An 18,795-nucleotide genomic window follows, 5' to 3' on the forward strand; every position below is an offset into this window, starting at 1 on the left:
AGGCTATGCATATGCATAGGTAGAATTTAGTTAGTGTTAGGTCCCCTCCCATGGAGGAAAGACTTCTTCGACAGTGGGAGGGACAAGTACCTAACAAATTGCAAATTGTTAGTGAAACTAACATCCTCCAAGTGGTAGACAGGTCATGTGTATGCTCATTGTGTATTTGAATACCATGAGTGGGGTGTGCACTTTTTTGCAGGTAAGCACTCATCTGTTTTTAAGTAGCGCTGTTCATTTCTTTGCTATGTTTGATTGATTTATTTCTGGTCAGCTGCTCCCACTTAATAGTTTTCCTTTGGTGTATATGCAGAGCCTCTGTTTGGGTTCAAGGTGCGTTTGCAGTTTCTGGGGGGGCTCAGCGCATCTCTGAGCTGAGGCCATTCAGAGGCGGCCTGGTGATGCGCTGATCCCACTTTTTTTTTTTTTTTTTTTGCCATTGGGACTCACCATCACCTCTGTGTTTGCTTAAAGTGTATTTCCCTGTTTAAAACCAATTATTACCAATTAATAGTCACATTTAAAGTGTTGATTTAACTTTAAAATCCATTTTCTCAAAAACTAAAAGTTCTTTTTGGATTTTTTTAAGTTGTAGCCCCTTATCATCTTTATAATCCATGCAATTTGGGGGATTGTAGCATGTATGGGGGCCTCGCTATTAGCTAAAATGATTTTCCGTGATCACGGCCATGAATTTCCGTGATTGCCTCATTCATGGAAAAAATCCGGGTCGATTCGGAAGTCTGTTTCAAATCCGGAAATTATTGACGTAATTTGGCCGAAAAGGTCGAATCCATGATCGGGGGTATCCGAGCACCACTGCTCCCTGCTTTAAATAGCTCTGTTCTGATCTGACCTCCTGGCTAATGTTCCTTGCTTTACTCTGATTTGCCTTGCCCTTGTCCACCCTTGTCTGCTGTTCCGCTTTATCTGTATCTCTGTTCTGATCTGACCTTCTAGTTATTGTACTCTGCTTGCTTTGACTCATATTTGCGTTGCCCATGTCTGCTGTTCTGCCTTGTCTGTATATGCAGTAAATATTTGTATATTTTGTATACTTAGCTCGTTAATTAAGATTGCTGTGTCTTATGTGGGTTTTACCTTGTGGATTTGTCATTGCTCATTTATATATATTTGCACTGCCACTAATTGAGAATAACTATTTTCTTTATTCACATTCATGATTTCAGAGTCTTTTATGCAATGTGTTGTCTATCGTTCAGCTGCTAGGTGTATCCATAACAGCAGGTCTATTTGCAGGCCTGTGGAAGTTATGTCACATGTGGTCAGAAGTCTGCCACAGCTGCAGCTGGAGTTTTACCTTAGTTTCTAGCTAAATAAATGCATGGGCCTTACCCCTGGTGATCTGGATATGGGTCTTACAATGCCAGATTGCTAGGAAATTAGGAGACCATCACAGTTTGTCTCCACAGTCAGTAGACTGCACAGGTATTCATAGGGCTGTATTAGCCTCTCAGTTATAATGGCACCAGCACAGCTTCTGTGTCCTCAGAACCTATGGAATTCTTAAAGGGAGCCTGAGGTGAGAGTGATATGGAGGCTGCCATATTTATTTCCTTTTAAACAATACCAGTTGCCTGGCAGTCCTCCTGTGTCTCTAATACTTTAGCCATTGACCCTGAACAAGCATATGCAGATCAGGTACTCTGACTCAGCTGACTCAGGTTTTACTGGATTAGCCATGTGCATGTTCCAGGGTTTTGACTCAGACACTACTTATGCCAGAAGATCAACAGGGCTGCCAGGCAACTGGCATTGTTTACAAAGAAATTAATACAGTCAGCAACCTCCATATCCTGCTAACCTCAGGTTCCCTTTAAACCTGTTTTACGAAAACTGCAGCAGTGTTTTACAACATTCATGAATGTCATAGATTGCTCCAGTGAACTGTTAACTACACTACCCAGTACTGATTAACACAGAAAACAGACTTTTCATACATCAGCTGAGGACTTATTGGAGTTCTGAACTTATAATGGGAACACCTACATCATGTATAAAACAATTTGTTTTATACATGATGTAGGTGTTCCCATTAACAATTGATTCCAGGAATCAACAAAATCTCACACGCACACCATTTATAAAAGAATGAGAGTTAATTGCCCCCTAGAAAAAATGTGTTCAATGCATGGTGCAATGCACTCAATAACACCTCTGGTTACTAGCTCTGCCTGTTGAGCATTTTGTTGTGCCTTATTTTTCTGTATGAAATGGGATTCAGCACCAGCCATGGGCTCAAATTCGGATTTGGGTGATCCGGATAATTGCTATCCGGATTTCACCCAGTAATGCTGTGCGGGCTGGGCGGGGTGGTCGAGCTTACCTGACTGACGTCTTCTTCGGTCCGTCCTCGGCGCCTCCCACAGTTTAACATGCTGACCAGGAAGCTGTTATGGGGTAATGGCCATTTTTAAAATGGAGGACGGAGAATTCTATTGATCACAGTGCACAAATGGGTCGCAGGAGAGGAGAAAGAGTAGACTACACAGGAGGTAAGTATGACCTGTGTATGGTTATTTCGACTTTTTATTTTCAGTTCAGGTTCTCTTGAAAGTACTATTTAAAGCAAGTGCATAGCTAAGGCGTTATGAGCCCCAGTGAAAGTCTTGCATTGCCGCCCAGCACTCTATACACAACAATTTATACGGCGCATCAAACCCTGCAGTCAGAGGTGCAAGAAAGGGATGGGGAACAGTTTGTTAATGATTACAACTATTCAAAGCATCTATAGAAGCAATCTTTCCCACCACAGAAACAATAAAGAGCTAATATTGTGGTCAAGGGTGGGCCCCTCAGGGCCCTGATGCATTGGCAACTTCTGCACCCTCTATTGCCACGCCACTGATTTTATTTATAGCAGACCGCGTCACGCCGATGGGCGTGGCTGCGGCGGCAGCCCCAGGACCGCCTAACACCGATCGGTTTAAAGTCCTGGGGCTCTCTTTTGCAGGAGATCGCGCGCAGGGTGCGCGCGCATCTCCTGCTTGGATGCTCAGCCTTCAGTCTCCGAGGGGCGACTGCCACTCGGGAGACTGTTAGACGTCGTAATCGCTGTCTAATTACTGGTACAGTGTTGCGATCTACAGCAGCGCTGTACTGGGGACAGCCGTGTGACACGGTTGTCCCCTCCTGAGTCACAGAGGTGATCAGCTGTCATAGGCTGAAGCCTATGACAGCTGATCACGGGGATTGGCTGGCAGGGGAGGGAGGGAGAAGGGGTATACAACAACATTAACCACCTTAGCGGTATGGACGAGCTCAGCTCGTCCATTACCGCCAGAGGGTGCCGCTCAGGCCCTGCTGGGCCGATTTTGATGAAATAAAGAGCAGCACACGCAGCCGGCACTTTGCCAGCCGCTTGTGCTGCCCGATCGCCGCCGCTCTGCGGCGATCCGCCGCGAGCAGCGGCGAAAGAGGGTCCCCCCAGCCGCCTGAGCCCTGCGCAGCCGGAACAAATAGTTCCGGCCAGCGCTAAGGGCTGGATCGGAGGCGGCTGACGTCAGGACGTCGGCTGACGTCCATGACGCCATGACGTCACTCCGCTCGTCGCCATGGCGACAGGAGAAGCCAAACACGGAAGGCTGCTCATTGCGGCCTTCCGTGTTACTTTTGGCCGCCGGAGGCGATCAGAAGAACGCCTCCGGAGTGCCATCTAGTGGGCTTTAATGCAGCCAACTTTCAGTTGGCTGCATGAAATAGTTTTTTTTTTATTTAAAAAAAACCCTCATGCAGCCGCCCTGGCGATCTTAATAGAATGCCAGGGTGGTTAAAAAAACACACTTTTTTTTATAAAAAAAACCCCCATATAAACAAATACAAACAAACATCTGGGGGCGATTAGACCCCACCAACAGAGAGCTCTGTTGGTGGGGAGAAAGGGGGGGGGGGGGGTCACTTGTGTGCTGTGTCGTGTGGCCCTGCAGCTTGGCCTTAAAGCTGCAGTGGCCAATTTAATGAAAAACTGCCTGATCTTTAGGAGGGTTTAACACTGCGGTCCTCAAGTGGTTAAAGTAAGGTTGAAGTAAAAGGAGTAATACTTTAAAGTAAAGTGATTGGGGTCATATTGTTTGATGTGAATTGTGATATTAAATATAAACCTACTTTATTTTTTCAGACATGAACAGTTTGTACCTTGTGCACAGTTTCAGTAGCCATCAAGACTAGTTTTCCAGCATCTGCTTCCATTTTCAGACTAGCTTTTGTCACCCAGGGTTCTGCTATTGGCTGGATTTCTTGAGGCTTCAGCTCCTTTTCTTCATCACTATCCATTCCCAACGCATCAATTCTAAATCTTTAAATAAAGAACAGTATTAATATTTCAGTCAGCCAGATGATAAAACAAGATGATGGAAAATGTATAAGGATTGTATGAATATGGCCAATTTAATTTTGTAACATTTTGCAGATTTTCATTTTATAGCAATTTCAGTTTCTGCCCATTAGAGCTGGTAAATGAGATGCTAATAATTCCAACAGAGACACTAAAGTAATGACAATTGTATGCAGCTTGGAATTGGGCTCATTAAAATAGTTAGGAAGTGCATTTGATTGGCCCAGTTCTACGATGCATACGATTTGCACAAAATATGCATTCAAGCCAAAATTATTAGCATCTTATTCACTCATTTCTAGTGCTTGGCTAAAGCACACCTGAAGTGGGAGGAATATGGAGGATGACATATTTATTTCCCCCAAAACAATGCAAACTTGCCCAGCTGTCCTGCTAATCCACTATCTCTAATACTTAGTCTAATGGCTCATACACACAGGGTACGGCTGTTGCCGCAACCACGTGGCACGCGCGTGTTGCGGCGACAGGTCACCCGTGTGTATGACGCGCTCCCCGAACCGTCGCCCGTCGGAGCTGTTGCCAGGCGATTGACATGTTCAATTGCCGGCTACAGCTGTCGCCGCAACTAAGCCGCAACTGTCACTAGTCCGCGTGTGTATGCGGACTAGCGACAGAAAACACAATGCAAGTGAATGGAGCATCCGGCCAGGGGATGCTCCATTCACAGACAGCTTCCGCCGCGTCTCTGCATTTCTGGCGAGACGTGTGGATAGCTTGTCCCTCGTGTGTATGTAGCTTTAGACCCTGAACAGCATGCAGATCAGATGCTTGCAAAAACGCACACTTCAGGAGGTAGAAAGATCCAAAGCTTTATTCGCCAATTAGGAACAGCATAAAATGGCTAACATATTTCGGATTGTGCATCTTTAATCATAGCCCAAAATGCAAAAGTCCAATAAGGTCTTTAAAGAGGAACTCCCGCCTAAACAAACATATTGTCATTAAGTTACATTAGTTATGTTAATTAAAATAGGTAATATAATCTCTTACCTACACTGTTTTAAAAGAACAGGCAAATGTTTGATTTCATGATGGCAGCCATCTTTTTGGTTGAAAGGAGGTGACAGGGAGCATGAGACACAGGGCCAGATTTATCAAAGCATTACCGACAGTTTTTTCTTCTAAAACTGGTCTAACCAGCAGAAGAACAGTTCTGCATGATAGTAAGAAACTTCCCAAAGCCTACATAATAGTGGCAGTTTAGCGTGGATTTCTAGAGCTACACTACAGTTAAGAAAAGTGCAAATCCATTCCTACACTGCTGCAGATAAGTAGTGCTCATTAGCAGTTCTATAGATGAACAGGCTAGATGTGATTTGTAAAGGGCTCCTCCCCCCTCACTCAGAGCTTGCTGACAGCAGGTGTGTTGGTTACCTCAGCAACAGCAATTCCCCTCTCACACTGCACTGCCTGAGAGACCTTCCTAGCTCCTTCTATTCCTTACAGTTTAAGAAGAAATCTGCACTAGCTAGTGATTTCTTAAGATGCCTGAGACAGTTCTGCATGGATTTCTAAAAACCTACTAATATTTTGTCTCAGACACTCTTGATAAATCTGGCCCACAGTTCCAACTGTTCTGTGTCCTGAGCACCTCTCCCAGTTGCTAGGAAACATGTATAACAACATAGGAAATCCCATCATGCTCTGCACAGCATCAGGGGAAAAAAGCCTGGGCTTTTTTTCTTTGATGGGTGGAACCTAGCTAAAAATGCAGCTAAAAATGAGGCTTTGGTAAGAAAAACAAAGTTCTGATGCTGTGAAACTGTTAAAGAAACACCAAGCCTTTTCAGTTCTGCTGAGTAGATTTTTAGTCCGGAGGTTCACTTTAAGTTCTAAGACTCACTCCTAAAGAGTATGCCATGTCAGCAAGTTAATGAAACATTTAAAGGTACACCAATCACAATTATACTCCTAATATAAAATTGATTTAAAATGACAAAAGACTAACAAAAGGATATCAGCAAATAAGATTCAAACCTCCCAAGGTACGGGTACCAAGTATAAGGATCCAGAATGATTCCTGCAGCAATAATTTACGGTAAGTGTCTCCTCGTCTAACCAAACCTTTACTCCCTGGTAAACAATACCATCTATATCCTCGACATGCACCTGTCTAACATTGTGAGCAGTGTACCTTTAAATGTTGCTTACCTCCTGGAGTGTGCAGACTTTGTTTCAAACAACAATCCTCTCTTATTTACTTGATTGCTTCTCTGTGCAATTAGTTCACAGATTGTTATTCTAATTCTAATGTTCTTAATTTGGCACTGTTTTGTATACCTTGTGCACATTTTCCTCTTTAGTATTCCGTACCTTCAACCAATTGAGGACCACAGGTTTACACCCCACTATTGACCAGGCAATTTCTCACAATTCAGCACACTGCACCTTTAACCACTTGAGGACCTAGGGCTTTCTACCCCTTAAGGACCGGCCACTTTTTTTCCATTCAGACCACTGCAGCTTTCACGGTTTATTGCTCGCTCATACAACCTACCACCTAAATGAATTTTGGCTCCTTTTCTTGTCACTAATAAAGCTTTCTTTTGATGCTATTTGATTGCTCCTGCGATTTTTACTTTTTATTATATTCATCAAAAAAGACATGAATTTTGGCAAAAAAATGATTTTTTTAACTTTCTGTGCTGACATTTTTCAAATAAAGTAAAATTTCTGTATACATGCAGCGCGAAAAATGTGGACAAACATGTTTTTGATAAAAAAAAAACCCATTCAGTGTATATTTATTGGTTTGGGTAAAAGTTATAGCGTTTACAAACTATGGTGCCAAAAGTGAATTTTCCCATTTTCAAGCATCTCTGACTTTTCTGACCCCCTGTCATGTTTCATGAGGGGCTAGAATTCCAGGATAGTATAAATACCCCCCAAATGACCCCATTTTGGAAAGAAGACATCCCAAAGTATTCACTGAGAGGCATAGTGAGTTCATAGAAGATATTATTTTTTGTCACAAGTAAGCGGAAAATGACACTTTGTGAGGAAAAAAAAAAAAAAAAAAAGTTTCCATTTCTTCTAACTTGCGACAAAAAAAAATGAAATCTGCCACGGACTCACCATGCCCCTCTCTGAATACCTTGAAGGGTCTACTTTCCAAAATGGGATCATTTGTGGGGTGTGTTTACTGTCCTGACATTTTGGGGGGTGCTAAATTGTAAGCACCCCTGTAAAGCCTAAAGGTGCTCATTGGACTTTGGACCCCTTAGCGCAGTTAGGCTGCAAAAAAGTGCCACACATGTGGTATTGCCGTACTCAGGAGAAGTAGTATAATGTGTTTTGGGGTGTATTTTTACACATACCCATGCTGGGTGGGAGAAATATCTCTGTAAATGACAATTTGTTAATTTTTTTTACACACAATTGTCCATTTACAGAGATATTTCTCCCACTCAGCATGGGTATGTGTAAAAATACACCACAAAACACATTATACTACTTCTCCTGAGTACGGCGATACCACATGTGTGGCACTTTTTTGCACCCTAACTGCGCTAAAGGGCCCAAAGTCCAATGAGTACCTTTAGGATTTCACAGGTCATTTTGAGAAATTTCGTTTCAAGACTACTCCTCACGGTTTAGGGCCCCTAAAATGCCAGGGCAGTATAGGAACCCCACAAATGACCCCATTTTAGAAAGAAGACACCCCAAGGTATTCCGTTAGTAGTATGGCGAGTTCATAGAAGATTTTATTTTTTGTCACAAGTTAGCGGAAAATGACACTTTGTGAAAAAACACAATTAAAATCAATTTCCGCTAACTTTTGACAAAAAATAAAATCTTCTATGAACTCACCATACTCCTAACGGAATACCTTGGGGTGTCTTCTTTCTAAAATGGGGTCATTTGTGGGGTTCCTATACTGCCCTGGCATTTTAGGGGCCCTAAACCGTGAGGAGTAGTCTTGAAACGAAATTTCTCAAAATGACCTGTGAAATCCTAAAGGTACTCATTGGACTTTGGGCCCTTTAGCGCAGTTAGGGTGGAAAAAAGTGCCACACATGTGGTATCGCCATACTCGGGAGAAGTAGTACAATGTGTTTTGGGGTGTATTTTTACACATACCCATGCTGGGTGGGAGAAATACCTCTGTAAATAGACAATTGTGTGTAAAAAAATCAAAAGATTGTCATTTACAGAGGTATTTCTCCCACCCAGCATGGGTATGTGTAAAAATACACCCCAAAACACATTGTACTACTTCTCCCGAGTACGGCGATACCACATGTGTGGCACTTTTTTGCACCCTAACTGCACTAAGGGGCCCAAAGTCCAATGAGTACCTTTAGGATTTCACAGGTCATTTTTGTTTCAAGACTACTCCTCACGGTTTAGGGCCCCTAAAATGCCAGGGCAGTATAGGAACCCCACTAATGACCCCATTTTAGAAAGAAGACACCCCAAGGTATTCCGTTAGGAGTATGGTGAGTTCATAGAAGTTTTTATTTTTTTGTCACAAGTTAGCGGAAATTGATTTTAATAGTTTTTTTTCACAAAGTGTCATTTTCCGCTAACTTGTGACAAAAAATAAAATCTTCTATGAACTCACCATACTCCGTACGGAATACCTTTGGGTGTCTTCTTTCTAGAATGGGGTCATTTGTGGGGTTCCTATACTGCCCTGGCATTTTAGGGGCCCTAAACCGTGAGGAGTAGTCTTGAAACCAAATGTCGCAAAATGACCTGTGAAATCCTAAAGGTACTCATTGGACTTTGGGCCCCTTAGCGTACTTAGGGTGTAAAAAAGTGCCACACATGTGGTACCGCTGTACTCAGGAGAAGTAGTATAATGCGTTTTGGGGTGTATTTTTACACATACCCATGCTAAGTGGGAGAAATATCTCTGTAAATGACAATTGTTTGATTTTTTTACACACAATTGTCCATTTACATAGAAATTTCTCCCACCCAGCATGGGTATGTGTAAAAATACACCCCAAAACACATTATACTACTTTTCCTGAGTACGGCGGTACCACATGTGTGACACTTTTTTGCAGCCTAGGTGCGCTAAGGGGCCCAACGTCCTATTCACAGGTCATTTTGAAGCATTTGTTTTCTAGACTACTCCTCGCGGTTTAGGGCCCCTAAAATGCCAGGGCAGTATAGGAACCCCACAAGTGACCCCATTTTAGAAAGAAGACACCCCAAGGTATTCCGTTAGGTGTATGGCGAGTTCATAGAAGATTTTATTTTTTGTCACAAGTTAGTGAAAAATGACACTTTGTGAAAAAAAACCAATAAAAATTAATTTCCGCTAACTTTTGACAAAAAATTAAATCTTCTATGAACTCGTCATACACCTAACATAATACCTTGGGGTGTCTTTTTTTTCTAAAATGGGGTCACTTGTGGGGTTCCTATACCGCCCTGGCATTTTACAGGCCCAAAACCGTGAGTAGTCTGGAAACCAAATGTCTCAAAATGACTGTTCAGGGGTATAAGCATCTGCAAATTTTGATGACAGGTGGTCTATGAGGGGGCGAATTTTGTGGAACCGGTCATAAGCAGGGTGGCCTTTTAGATGACAGGTTGTATTGGGCCTGATCTGATGGATAGGAGTGCTAGGGGGGTGACAGGAGGTGATTGATGGGTGTCTCAGGGGGTGGTTAGAGGGGAAAATAGATGCAATCCATGCACTGGGGAGGTGATCGGAAGGGGGTCTGAGGGTTTGGCCGAGTGATCAGGAGCCCACACGGGGCAAATTGGGGCCTGATCTGATGGGTAGGTGTGCTAGGGGGTGACAGGAGGTGATTGATGGGTGTCTCAAGGTGTGATTAGAGGGGGGAATGGATGCAAGCAATGCACTGGCGAGGTGATCAGGGCTGGGGTCTGAGGGCATGGGCGGGTGATTGAGTGCCCTAGGGGCAGATAGGGGTCTAATCTGATAGGTAGCAGTGACAGGGGGTGATTGATGGGTAATTAGTGGGTGTTTAGGGTAGAGAATAGATGGAAACACTGCGCTTGGGTGGTGATCTGATGTCGGATCTGCGGGCGATCTATTGGTGTGGGTGGGTGATCAGTTTGCCCGCAAGGGGCAGGTTAGGGGCTGATTGATGGGTGGCAGTGACAGCGGGTGATTGATGGGTGGCAGTGACAGGGGGTGATTGATGGGTGGCAGTGACAGGGGGTGATTGATGGGTGATTGATAGGTGATTGACAGGTAATCAGTGGGTTATTACAGGGGAGAACAGATGTAAATATTGCACTGGCGAATTGATAAGGGGGGGTCTGAGGGCAATCTGAGCGTGTAGGCGGTCGATTGGGTGCCCGCAAGGGGCAGATTAGGGTCTGATCTGATAGGTAACAGTGACAGGTGGTGATAGGGGGTGATTGATGGGTAATTAGTGGGTGTTTAGAGAAGATAACAGATGTAAACGATACATTTGGGAGGTAATCTGACGGCGGGTTTGCGGGCGATCTAATGGTGTGGGTGGGTGATCAGATTGCCCGCAAGGGGCAGGTTAGGGGCTGATTGATGGGTGGCAGTGACAGGGGGTGACAGGGGGTGATTGATGGGTGATAGGTGATTGGCAGGTGATTGACAGGTGATCAGTGGGTTATTACAGGGAAGAACAGATGTAATTAATGCACTGGTGAATTGATAAGGGGGGGTCAGAGGGCAATCTGAGCGTGTGGGCGGGTGATTGGGTGCCCGCAAGGGGCAGATTAGGGTCTGATCTGATAGGTAACAGTGACAGGTGGTGATAGGGGGTGATTGATGGGTAATTAGTGGGTGTTTAGAGAAGATAAAAGATGTAAACGATACATTTGGGAGGTAATCTGACGGCGGGTTTGCGGGCGATCTAATGGTGTGGGTGGGTGATCAGATTGCCCGCAAGGGGCAGGTTAGGGGCTGATTGATGGGTGGCAGTGACAGGGGGTGATTGATGGGTGATAGGTGATTGGCAGGTGATTGACAGGTGATCAGTGGGTTATTACAGGGAAGAACAGATGTAATTAATGCACTGGTGAATTGATAAGGGGGGGTCAGAGGGCAATCTGAGCGTGTGGGCGGGTGATTGGGTGCCCGCAAGGGGCAGATTAGGGTCTGATCTGATAGGTAAAAGTGACAAGTGGTGATAGGGGGTGATTGATGGGTGATTGATGGGTAATTAGTGGGTGTTTAGAGGAGAGAATAGATGTAAACAATGGATTTGGGAGGTGATCTGATGTCGGATCTGTGGGCGATCTATTGGTGTGGGGGGGTGATCAGATTGCCCGCAAGGGGCAGGTTAGGGGCTGATTGATGGGTGGCAGTGACAGGGGGTGATTGATGGGTGATTGATGGGTGATTGACAGGTGATTGACAGGTGATTGACAGGTGATCAGGGGGATAGATGCATACAGTAAACAGGGGGGGGTGGTCTGGGGGGGGGGTCTGGGGAGAATCTGAGGGGTGGGGGGTGATCAGGAGGGGGCAGGGAGCAGGGGGGGGGGATAAAAAAAAAATAGCGTTGACAGATAGTGACAGGGAGTGATTGATGGGTGATTAGGGGGGTGATTGGGTGCAAACAGGGGTCTGGGGGGTGGGCAGGGGGGGGGTCTGATGGGTGCTGTGGGCGATCTGGGGCAGGGGGGGGGAGAAATCAGTGTGCTTGGGTGCAGACTAGGGTGGCTGCAGCCTGCCCTGGTGGTCCCTCGGACACTGGGACCACCAGGGCAGGAGGCAGCCTGTATAATACACTTTGTAAACATTACAAAGTGTATTATACACTTTGTATGCGGCGATCGCGGGGTTAACATCCCGCCGGCGCTTCCGTATAGCCGGCGGGATGTTGCGGCGAGCGAGCGGTGACAGGCGCCGGCGGAGGATCGCGTCACGGATGACGCGATCGCTCCGCCCATGCCCTTAAATGGACCGCCGCCTCTGTGGGTGAGGCCGTCCTGCAGGGCTCCACTTCCCCGCCGCCCCTGTGTAGTGGGCGGTCGGGAAGTGGTTAACAGTATATTGCTCGGTCATACAACTTAACACCCAAATGAATATTACCTCCTTTTCTTGTCAATAGGAGGCCTTTCTTTTGGTGGTCTCTGATCGCTGCTGCGATCGTTCGTGTTTGTTTATTTTTTAAATAATAAAAAAGGAGCCTTTTTTTTTTTGCTCTAGTTCCCCCTCCCTCCCCCCCTCCCCCCCTAAATTGGCCCTTGACAGATGGACATACTTGTCCCTCCTCTCATAGGCAACAGCCTATGAGAGGGGATTTGATTGTGTGCCGATCGGAGGGACAGCTAAGTGTCCCCTGTACAGCGTTGCACTAGATCATGTTCTGCTTCTCAATGTAGCTTGCCCAACAGAAACGTACAAAAAATCGCTTGTTTGCCATATCCTCCCTGCCGCACGACTCTCAACACCTACTCGCATACCTACATTTTGGAATTCTACTCTAATTCCTACAATGCAAGTTGGTTGAGTGAATTAAATGATCTTTAACAGAGTGAAATGATCATATACATGGCCTCTGATAGGGATGAAAAATTTGATTTGACATGGTGGGAAGTCTTTGTTCATTCTGAGGAAGTGCAATCATTGCCGTCTTTCAGAAACCACTGCTTGAGGCCCCTTCTTCTTCAGTTCTTCGTTTTTGTAACATTAACACATTCTGGGGACAGACGTCGCTGGTTAGGAGGTCTAGGCTGAAACGTGTCTGAGGCCTGGGTTTCCATCCTTACTTCTTTTCTCTCTTTTTCTTTTCTCTATTCTGTCTGCAATTTTGTTTCAACATATTTCAAAGTTATATATGATATCACTGATTGCTACCTTTAAAAGGGCATTGTAGCACTATAGTTATTGTGTAATGGCTGATTTTTTCAGAGATGTTTATATGTCTTGGCCACTTCACTTGAGAAGAAAGGAAGAGAGAGTGCACCAATTTTGTTAACTGATTATAACTTATCTTGTGTTTTAATAATAATAATATAATAAAAATTATTATATAAAAAAAAAATATTGCTCTTGCGAGAGCATATTTAGCAATGACTAAGCAGCGATTGCAGGTCAGACACTTGTGGGTTTCTATGTTTCTGTCCACAACCATGTTTGAATAAACATTGGACTCTTTCAATCACCCATTTGAGCAGATTCTCCTTCAAAGTATGTGGTACTGGCCTGGCTAAACCATTATCTAGCTCCTGGATGATAATAGAGTGGTGAGCACTGTTTTCTCTCCAATCTCCAGTGGTACCCCCAGTATTAAGTAGCCAAAAATGCCCCAAGTATTAGGTAGCTAGTGATGCCCTCAAGTATTAGGCTAGCCAAACGTGTTCCCAATTATTAGGTAGTCCCGGATTTCCCGGATAAAAGTGATGGTGGCAGCTTTGTACCTGAAATATTGAGTAGTACGTTTTTTGTGTCGCTCACATGCTCCCTCCTAGCCTGTCTGCTGCCCAAATCCAGCTGTTTCAGCGCATCGACTGCATCCATGAGGTTGGATAGTCTGTGTTGAAATAGATTGGAAGGCATTGAGTGGCCCGGCCACTAGGGGGCATGTGACATGCCCCACCCAGTATTAAGTTCCCCCTCCAATATGCAGAGTTGCGATCAGAGCATGCAGGACAAGGTATTACCACTCTGCACTGGGACACAGCCACATCCAGAGCCCCCCCTCTATGGTTCCTACAGTGGCATCAGGTAATGAGAGATAGAGCTATGGTGCTGCTGAAGAAAGGCGCATAGTCCTTTGTACCTTCTCCTGCATGCGTGCTCCCTGGCAACTCTGCAGTCCCTGGGGGGTCCCCCACACAGCAATAGCTGGGGGGAGGGGCGTGCCCCAGCTGGCTCCAGTGCGGCACCGCCACTGACTTTAACGTCTTGCTGCTCAATATACGTTAAAGCCGCAAGTAATTATGTCTGAGATAAGGCACTATTTTTGCAATCAATGATTTTGCTGCCTTCACCAAACCATCTTTTATTCCTAGGTGGCTTTGAAGTTATAAACATGTTGCTGTTAGGAGTACAATTTTACTTGCAAGAAAATGATATGTTAATGTTGTCACTGATGTTTCTTAACATCTCCCAGGGATTTCCCTTGAGACCTTTATAATATACGGCTACTTGCTACTGGCTTTCCTTTACCCAAACAACTTTGTCTGCTGAGGCCTGGTTAACCTCTCTTTTCTAAAGGCTGTGTCACAGAATAAACTATGGTTCAGAGTTCTGAACATGACAGTCGTCCACTGGATAAAGCAGGAGCACACCTTAAAAGGAGGAAATTGTTAAAAATAGAAGGGATCAATATAGGGTTGTGTCAACATACATTCTGATAGAAATCTAGCTGCAGGGATTCATTTACTAGCTACATGCAGGCCTGTATCGCTTCCACATATGGATAAGAAGAACAAATTATTATAGTAGTTTGTAATAGAACTGTGAAAGAAAAATATATTTTTCTGTAGCAGAACCTTCATCACAAGAGTAACACCCTGGTATTTTTTTATTGATAAAAAAATGACATGACAGAATCTTCACCACAGCACCCCCTATAGGTGAAGGTGTCAAATCTCTAGTGGGTGGGCCTCAGATACATTTGCCTCCCAGTTTGCAGACCTCCCTCCCCTGGACATGGAGGTAACATGAAAAAACTAAAATAGAGGCAAATAAAAAAAGAAATGGTTAGGCAAGTGTACGAATATGTACGCCACCGATGAGCTGGCATAGGGTGAGCCGAATGAGTTCAAATTCCTGGCGGCATTAAATACTATTCCCCCTTCAAGTTTTAGCAACTCGGAAGGAAAAGTAATTCAGGGTGGAATTCCAAATTACCCATTACTGCTGTAGAGGTGCCCAACTCTGGCACATGGCACCGAAAACCACTTGCTTCATTAGGCAAGACAAGGGTAGCCAGATTATTAGAAGTAGAGTTGATCAATGAGATGCTAGTAATTCTGGGTGCATGGAAATTAAATTGAAATAAAAACAAGTACATGTGTGCTTTCATTGCCACGCTGCATTTAATTTGAATAATAAAAAAAAATGGGTCAGTAGTAAATAGAAGATTAGCAAAAGTGAGGTCAGGCAACCCGGGTCACTGGCAGGGGATCAGCAGGAGTTGATAAGTCAAAGAAGCTGTGTCAATAGATCAGTAGATATAGCAGGTGAACAGGACTAAGCAGGGACATTTCCATGATCCATCAAGTTCAAAAAATGAACACTGAAGAGCAAAGTGATATTTTTTTCCAATGTACTATGGGGTCTGAAACCAGCAGCTCGTCACTATGGTGTGCATATAAGGCCTATATGCGGGGGATCTTTATAAAATAGGGTCAGTATGCAAAAAAAAGTATCAAACAGAAGTATCTGATCTTTTCAAAAAGATCTCTGAACTGGAATTAGCACACAAAAAATCCCTATCCCAACTACAAGAACGAGAACTATTTTCTCTCCGACAAAAACTAAGGCTGCTTCTACTCCAGCAGTATGATTATAACCTACAGAAAGCGAAACTCCTATACTACTCACAAAATAATAAGGCTAGCTCTTATTCAGCAAAAAAAATCAAAGGCCGCCAAGTCAAATCTAAGATACAATGTATCACTAACCCCAAAACGGGTACTAAAACTACTAACCCAAGAGAAATAGCTGACATATTTAGTGAGTACTATCAGGACCTATATAATCTTAAGTCGGATGTTAACACTCCTCAACCCTCCCGAGGCAACATAAAAAACTTTTTATCTAACCTAAATTTACCCTCATTGACTAGCTCCCAACTACTACTATTAAACCAAGAAATATCTCCCCAGGAAATCTCTAACATTATCAAAACAACTCCATCTGGTAAAGCACCGGGACCAGATGGTTACTCAAATAAATTCTACAAAGCTCTTATGCACAACATAGTACCCCATCTCTCCCGTGTCTTTAATGAATTCAAGACAACTGGTGTCATACCAAAAGAATTCATTAATGCTACAATAAGTGTACTACTTAAATCCGGAAAAGACACATCGACTCCTGCTGGTTTCAGACCCATATCTTTACTCAATACGAACTTGAAATTGTATTCTAAGGTATTAGCAAAACGATTACTAGACATTCTCCCTTGCCTAATTCATGTAGATCAAGTTGGTTTTGTGAAAGGTAGACAGGCTGGGGATGGCACAAGAAGAGTAATTGATTTGATGGAGTATCTTGATTCCTGTCGAACGCCTTCTCTGCTCCTTACTTTGGATGCGGAGAAGGCGTTCGACTGGGTTCACTGGGAATTTCTAGAACAAACATTACATAAATTTGGCTTCGAGGGAGACATAATAAAGGCAATTATGGCATTGTATACATGCCCTTCTGCAAAGGTTAATGCTGCGGGATTTTTATCCAAAACATTTTTAATTTCAAATGGCACCTGTCAAGGGTGCCCACTATCCCCCCTCCCTCATATTTGTACTAATAATAGAGACTCTTGCGCAATCTATAAGATCCAATGACAAGATACGAGGGGTAGACACTGGACCAGTTAGCCACAAAATCGGCCTATTTGCCGATGACGTGATACTAACATTAACTGACCCATTGAACTCACTAGAACAAGTCTGCCAGGCACTTCAAGCATTTGCAGAAGTCTCCTATTATAAGGTAAACCAATCTAAATCCCTAATGCTGGCAATTCACATACCACAAAAAATGAAGGAAAAAATATCATCCCCTTCCCTTGGGCAAAGAAAGCAATCCCGTACTTAGGCATTCAAGTTCCTAATTCCCCTGCTGACCTATATAAAACCAACTTTATCCCACTACTATCTACCCTGAAACAAGAAACCACTTCTTTAGCCAAACATGAGGTATCCTGGACCGGACGCCTGAAATATTATATTACTTTAGATCAATCCCCTGTTCTTTGAAACAATCCTTTTTCACCGAAGCGAGACGACTTATAACCAACTATCTATGGAGGGGAAAGAAACCTAGAGTGGCATTCTCAGTCCTCACCACCCTCAAAAAAGAAGGGGGAATGGGAGTCCCTGACTTAGAGGTATACCACTCAGCAGCTATCCTGGATAACACTCGGTTTTAGTGGGCAAAAAATACAGATAAACAGTGGGTCCAAATAGAACAATATAAATCCCAGCAATCCCTTAAAGCCCTTCTCGTCGGATATCTTCTGGGAACCAATATTCCTAAAAACCCAAACTTAGTAATACAAACAACTCTGAACAAATGGCAGAAGCTTTTCTCATCAGCAACTAATAACTCGCTAGATCCCCCGTTAAGAATTGACTTAAATTTAATAGCCTCTTTAATTGGTCAGATATCATTTGCACAATGGGAGACTAGAGGTTTATACTACTTAAATGATATATGGGATGACACAAGTCTACAATCCTTCCCAGATATACAAAGTAAATTCCATCTACCAAATAACCAAATCTTTAATTACCTAAGATTAAAACACTGGGTCATCACTAACAAACCTAAAATCCCACGTATTTCACTACAGGCCCACACATTACTGAAGGATAAAGCCCCCATCAAGGGAGGAATGTCTTCATGGTATCACTACATTAAAGGTCACAAGGACAGCCCCTTAGCAAAATATATAAAAACCTGGGAATATGACTTGGACTCAAAAATAACACTTCAGCAGGTACCAGCAGCCACCCGCTCAGCATCTAAATTATCTAAATGCATATTGCATTGGGAACAATTACAAAAAATCATCTTGAAGTGGTATATAACTCCGAGAAAACTGGCCTCATTTGACCCCTCACAATCTCACCTTTGCTGGCGAAATTGTGACAAAATTGGGACTCTTCTCCACATCCTCTGGGAGTGCCAAAACATTTGCCGCTTCTGGACAAAAGTCCAATCAATGATATATGCTCTCACATCCATAACTAAACCTATCTCCCCACTAATAGCTCTACTCAACATAGGAATGGAAGAGATACCCCCAAAACATAGACCAGTTACTTTCTGTAACGATCGGTGTCGGCACACAGAGAGAATCTGATTATTGGTGATCTGCAGTATCACCAAGAATACAGATATATACCTGATTATTGGTGTTCTGCAGAATCACCGATAATACAAGTATAACTAACCTCAGGACACCTGACAAAAGTGTAAGTGTTTGGTGTGACAGTATATGAGCCAGTGATTCCCTGACTGCTGGGAATCAGACTCTACTGCAGTCAAGGGACGCCTAAGAGATGGAGTCCCTGACTGGATTGCAGAGAGGTCCCTTTAAGAGTACAATAAATAAATAAATAAATAAATAAGAGACAGTGAGTCTCTGCAGATAGTAAGAGAGGTCGGCCAGGCCAGGTCGGTAACACACGAGCATATAAGGTACAGAGACAGAAGACTGATACAGTAACCAGAGACAGGCAGAGTTGGCAACAAGTAATCAGATATGCGTAGGTACCGAATCAGAGAGCAGAAGGAAGGTCAGGAGAGCAATAGGTCATAACAG

General features: G+C 43.8%; 1 protein-coding gene across 1 annotated transcript in view; it reads right to left on the reverse strand.

Annotated features, from left to right (window-relative positions):
- LOC137508681 (rho guanine nucleotide exchange factor 18-like) overlaps positions 1 to 18,795 on the reverse strand; it is a 249,878-nt gene that overhangs the window by 132,869 nt on the left and 98,214 nt on the right. Inside the window, exon 4 of the mRNA XM_068233775.1 lies at positions 4,156 to 4,315. Coding sequence (XP_068089876.1) covers positions 4,156 to 4,315 — 160 coding nt within the window. The remainder of the gene's footprint in view (positions 1 to 4,155; positions 4,316 to 18,795) is intronic.

This window comes from Hyperolius riggenbachi, chromosome 1, assembly GCF_040937935.1.
Source record: "Hyperolius riggenbachi isolate aHypRig1 chromosome 1, aHypRig1.pri, whole genome shotgun sequence".
NCBI classification, from domain to species: Eukaryota; Metazoa; Chordata; class Amphibia; order Anura; family Hyperoliidae; genus Hyperolius; species Hyperolius riggenbachi.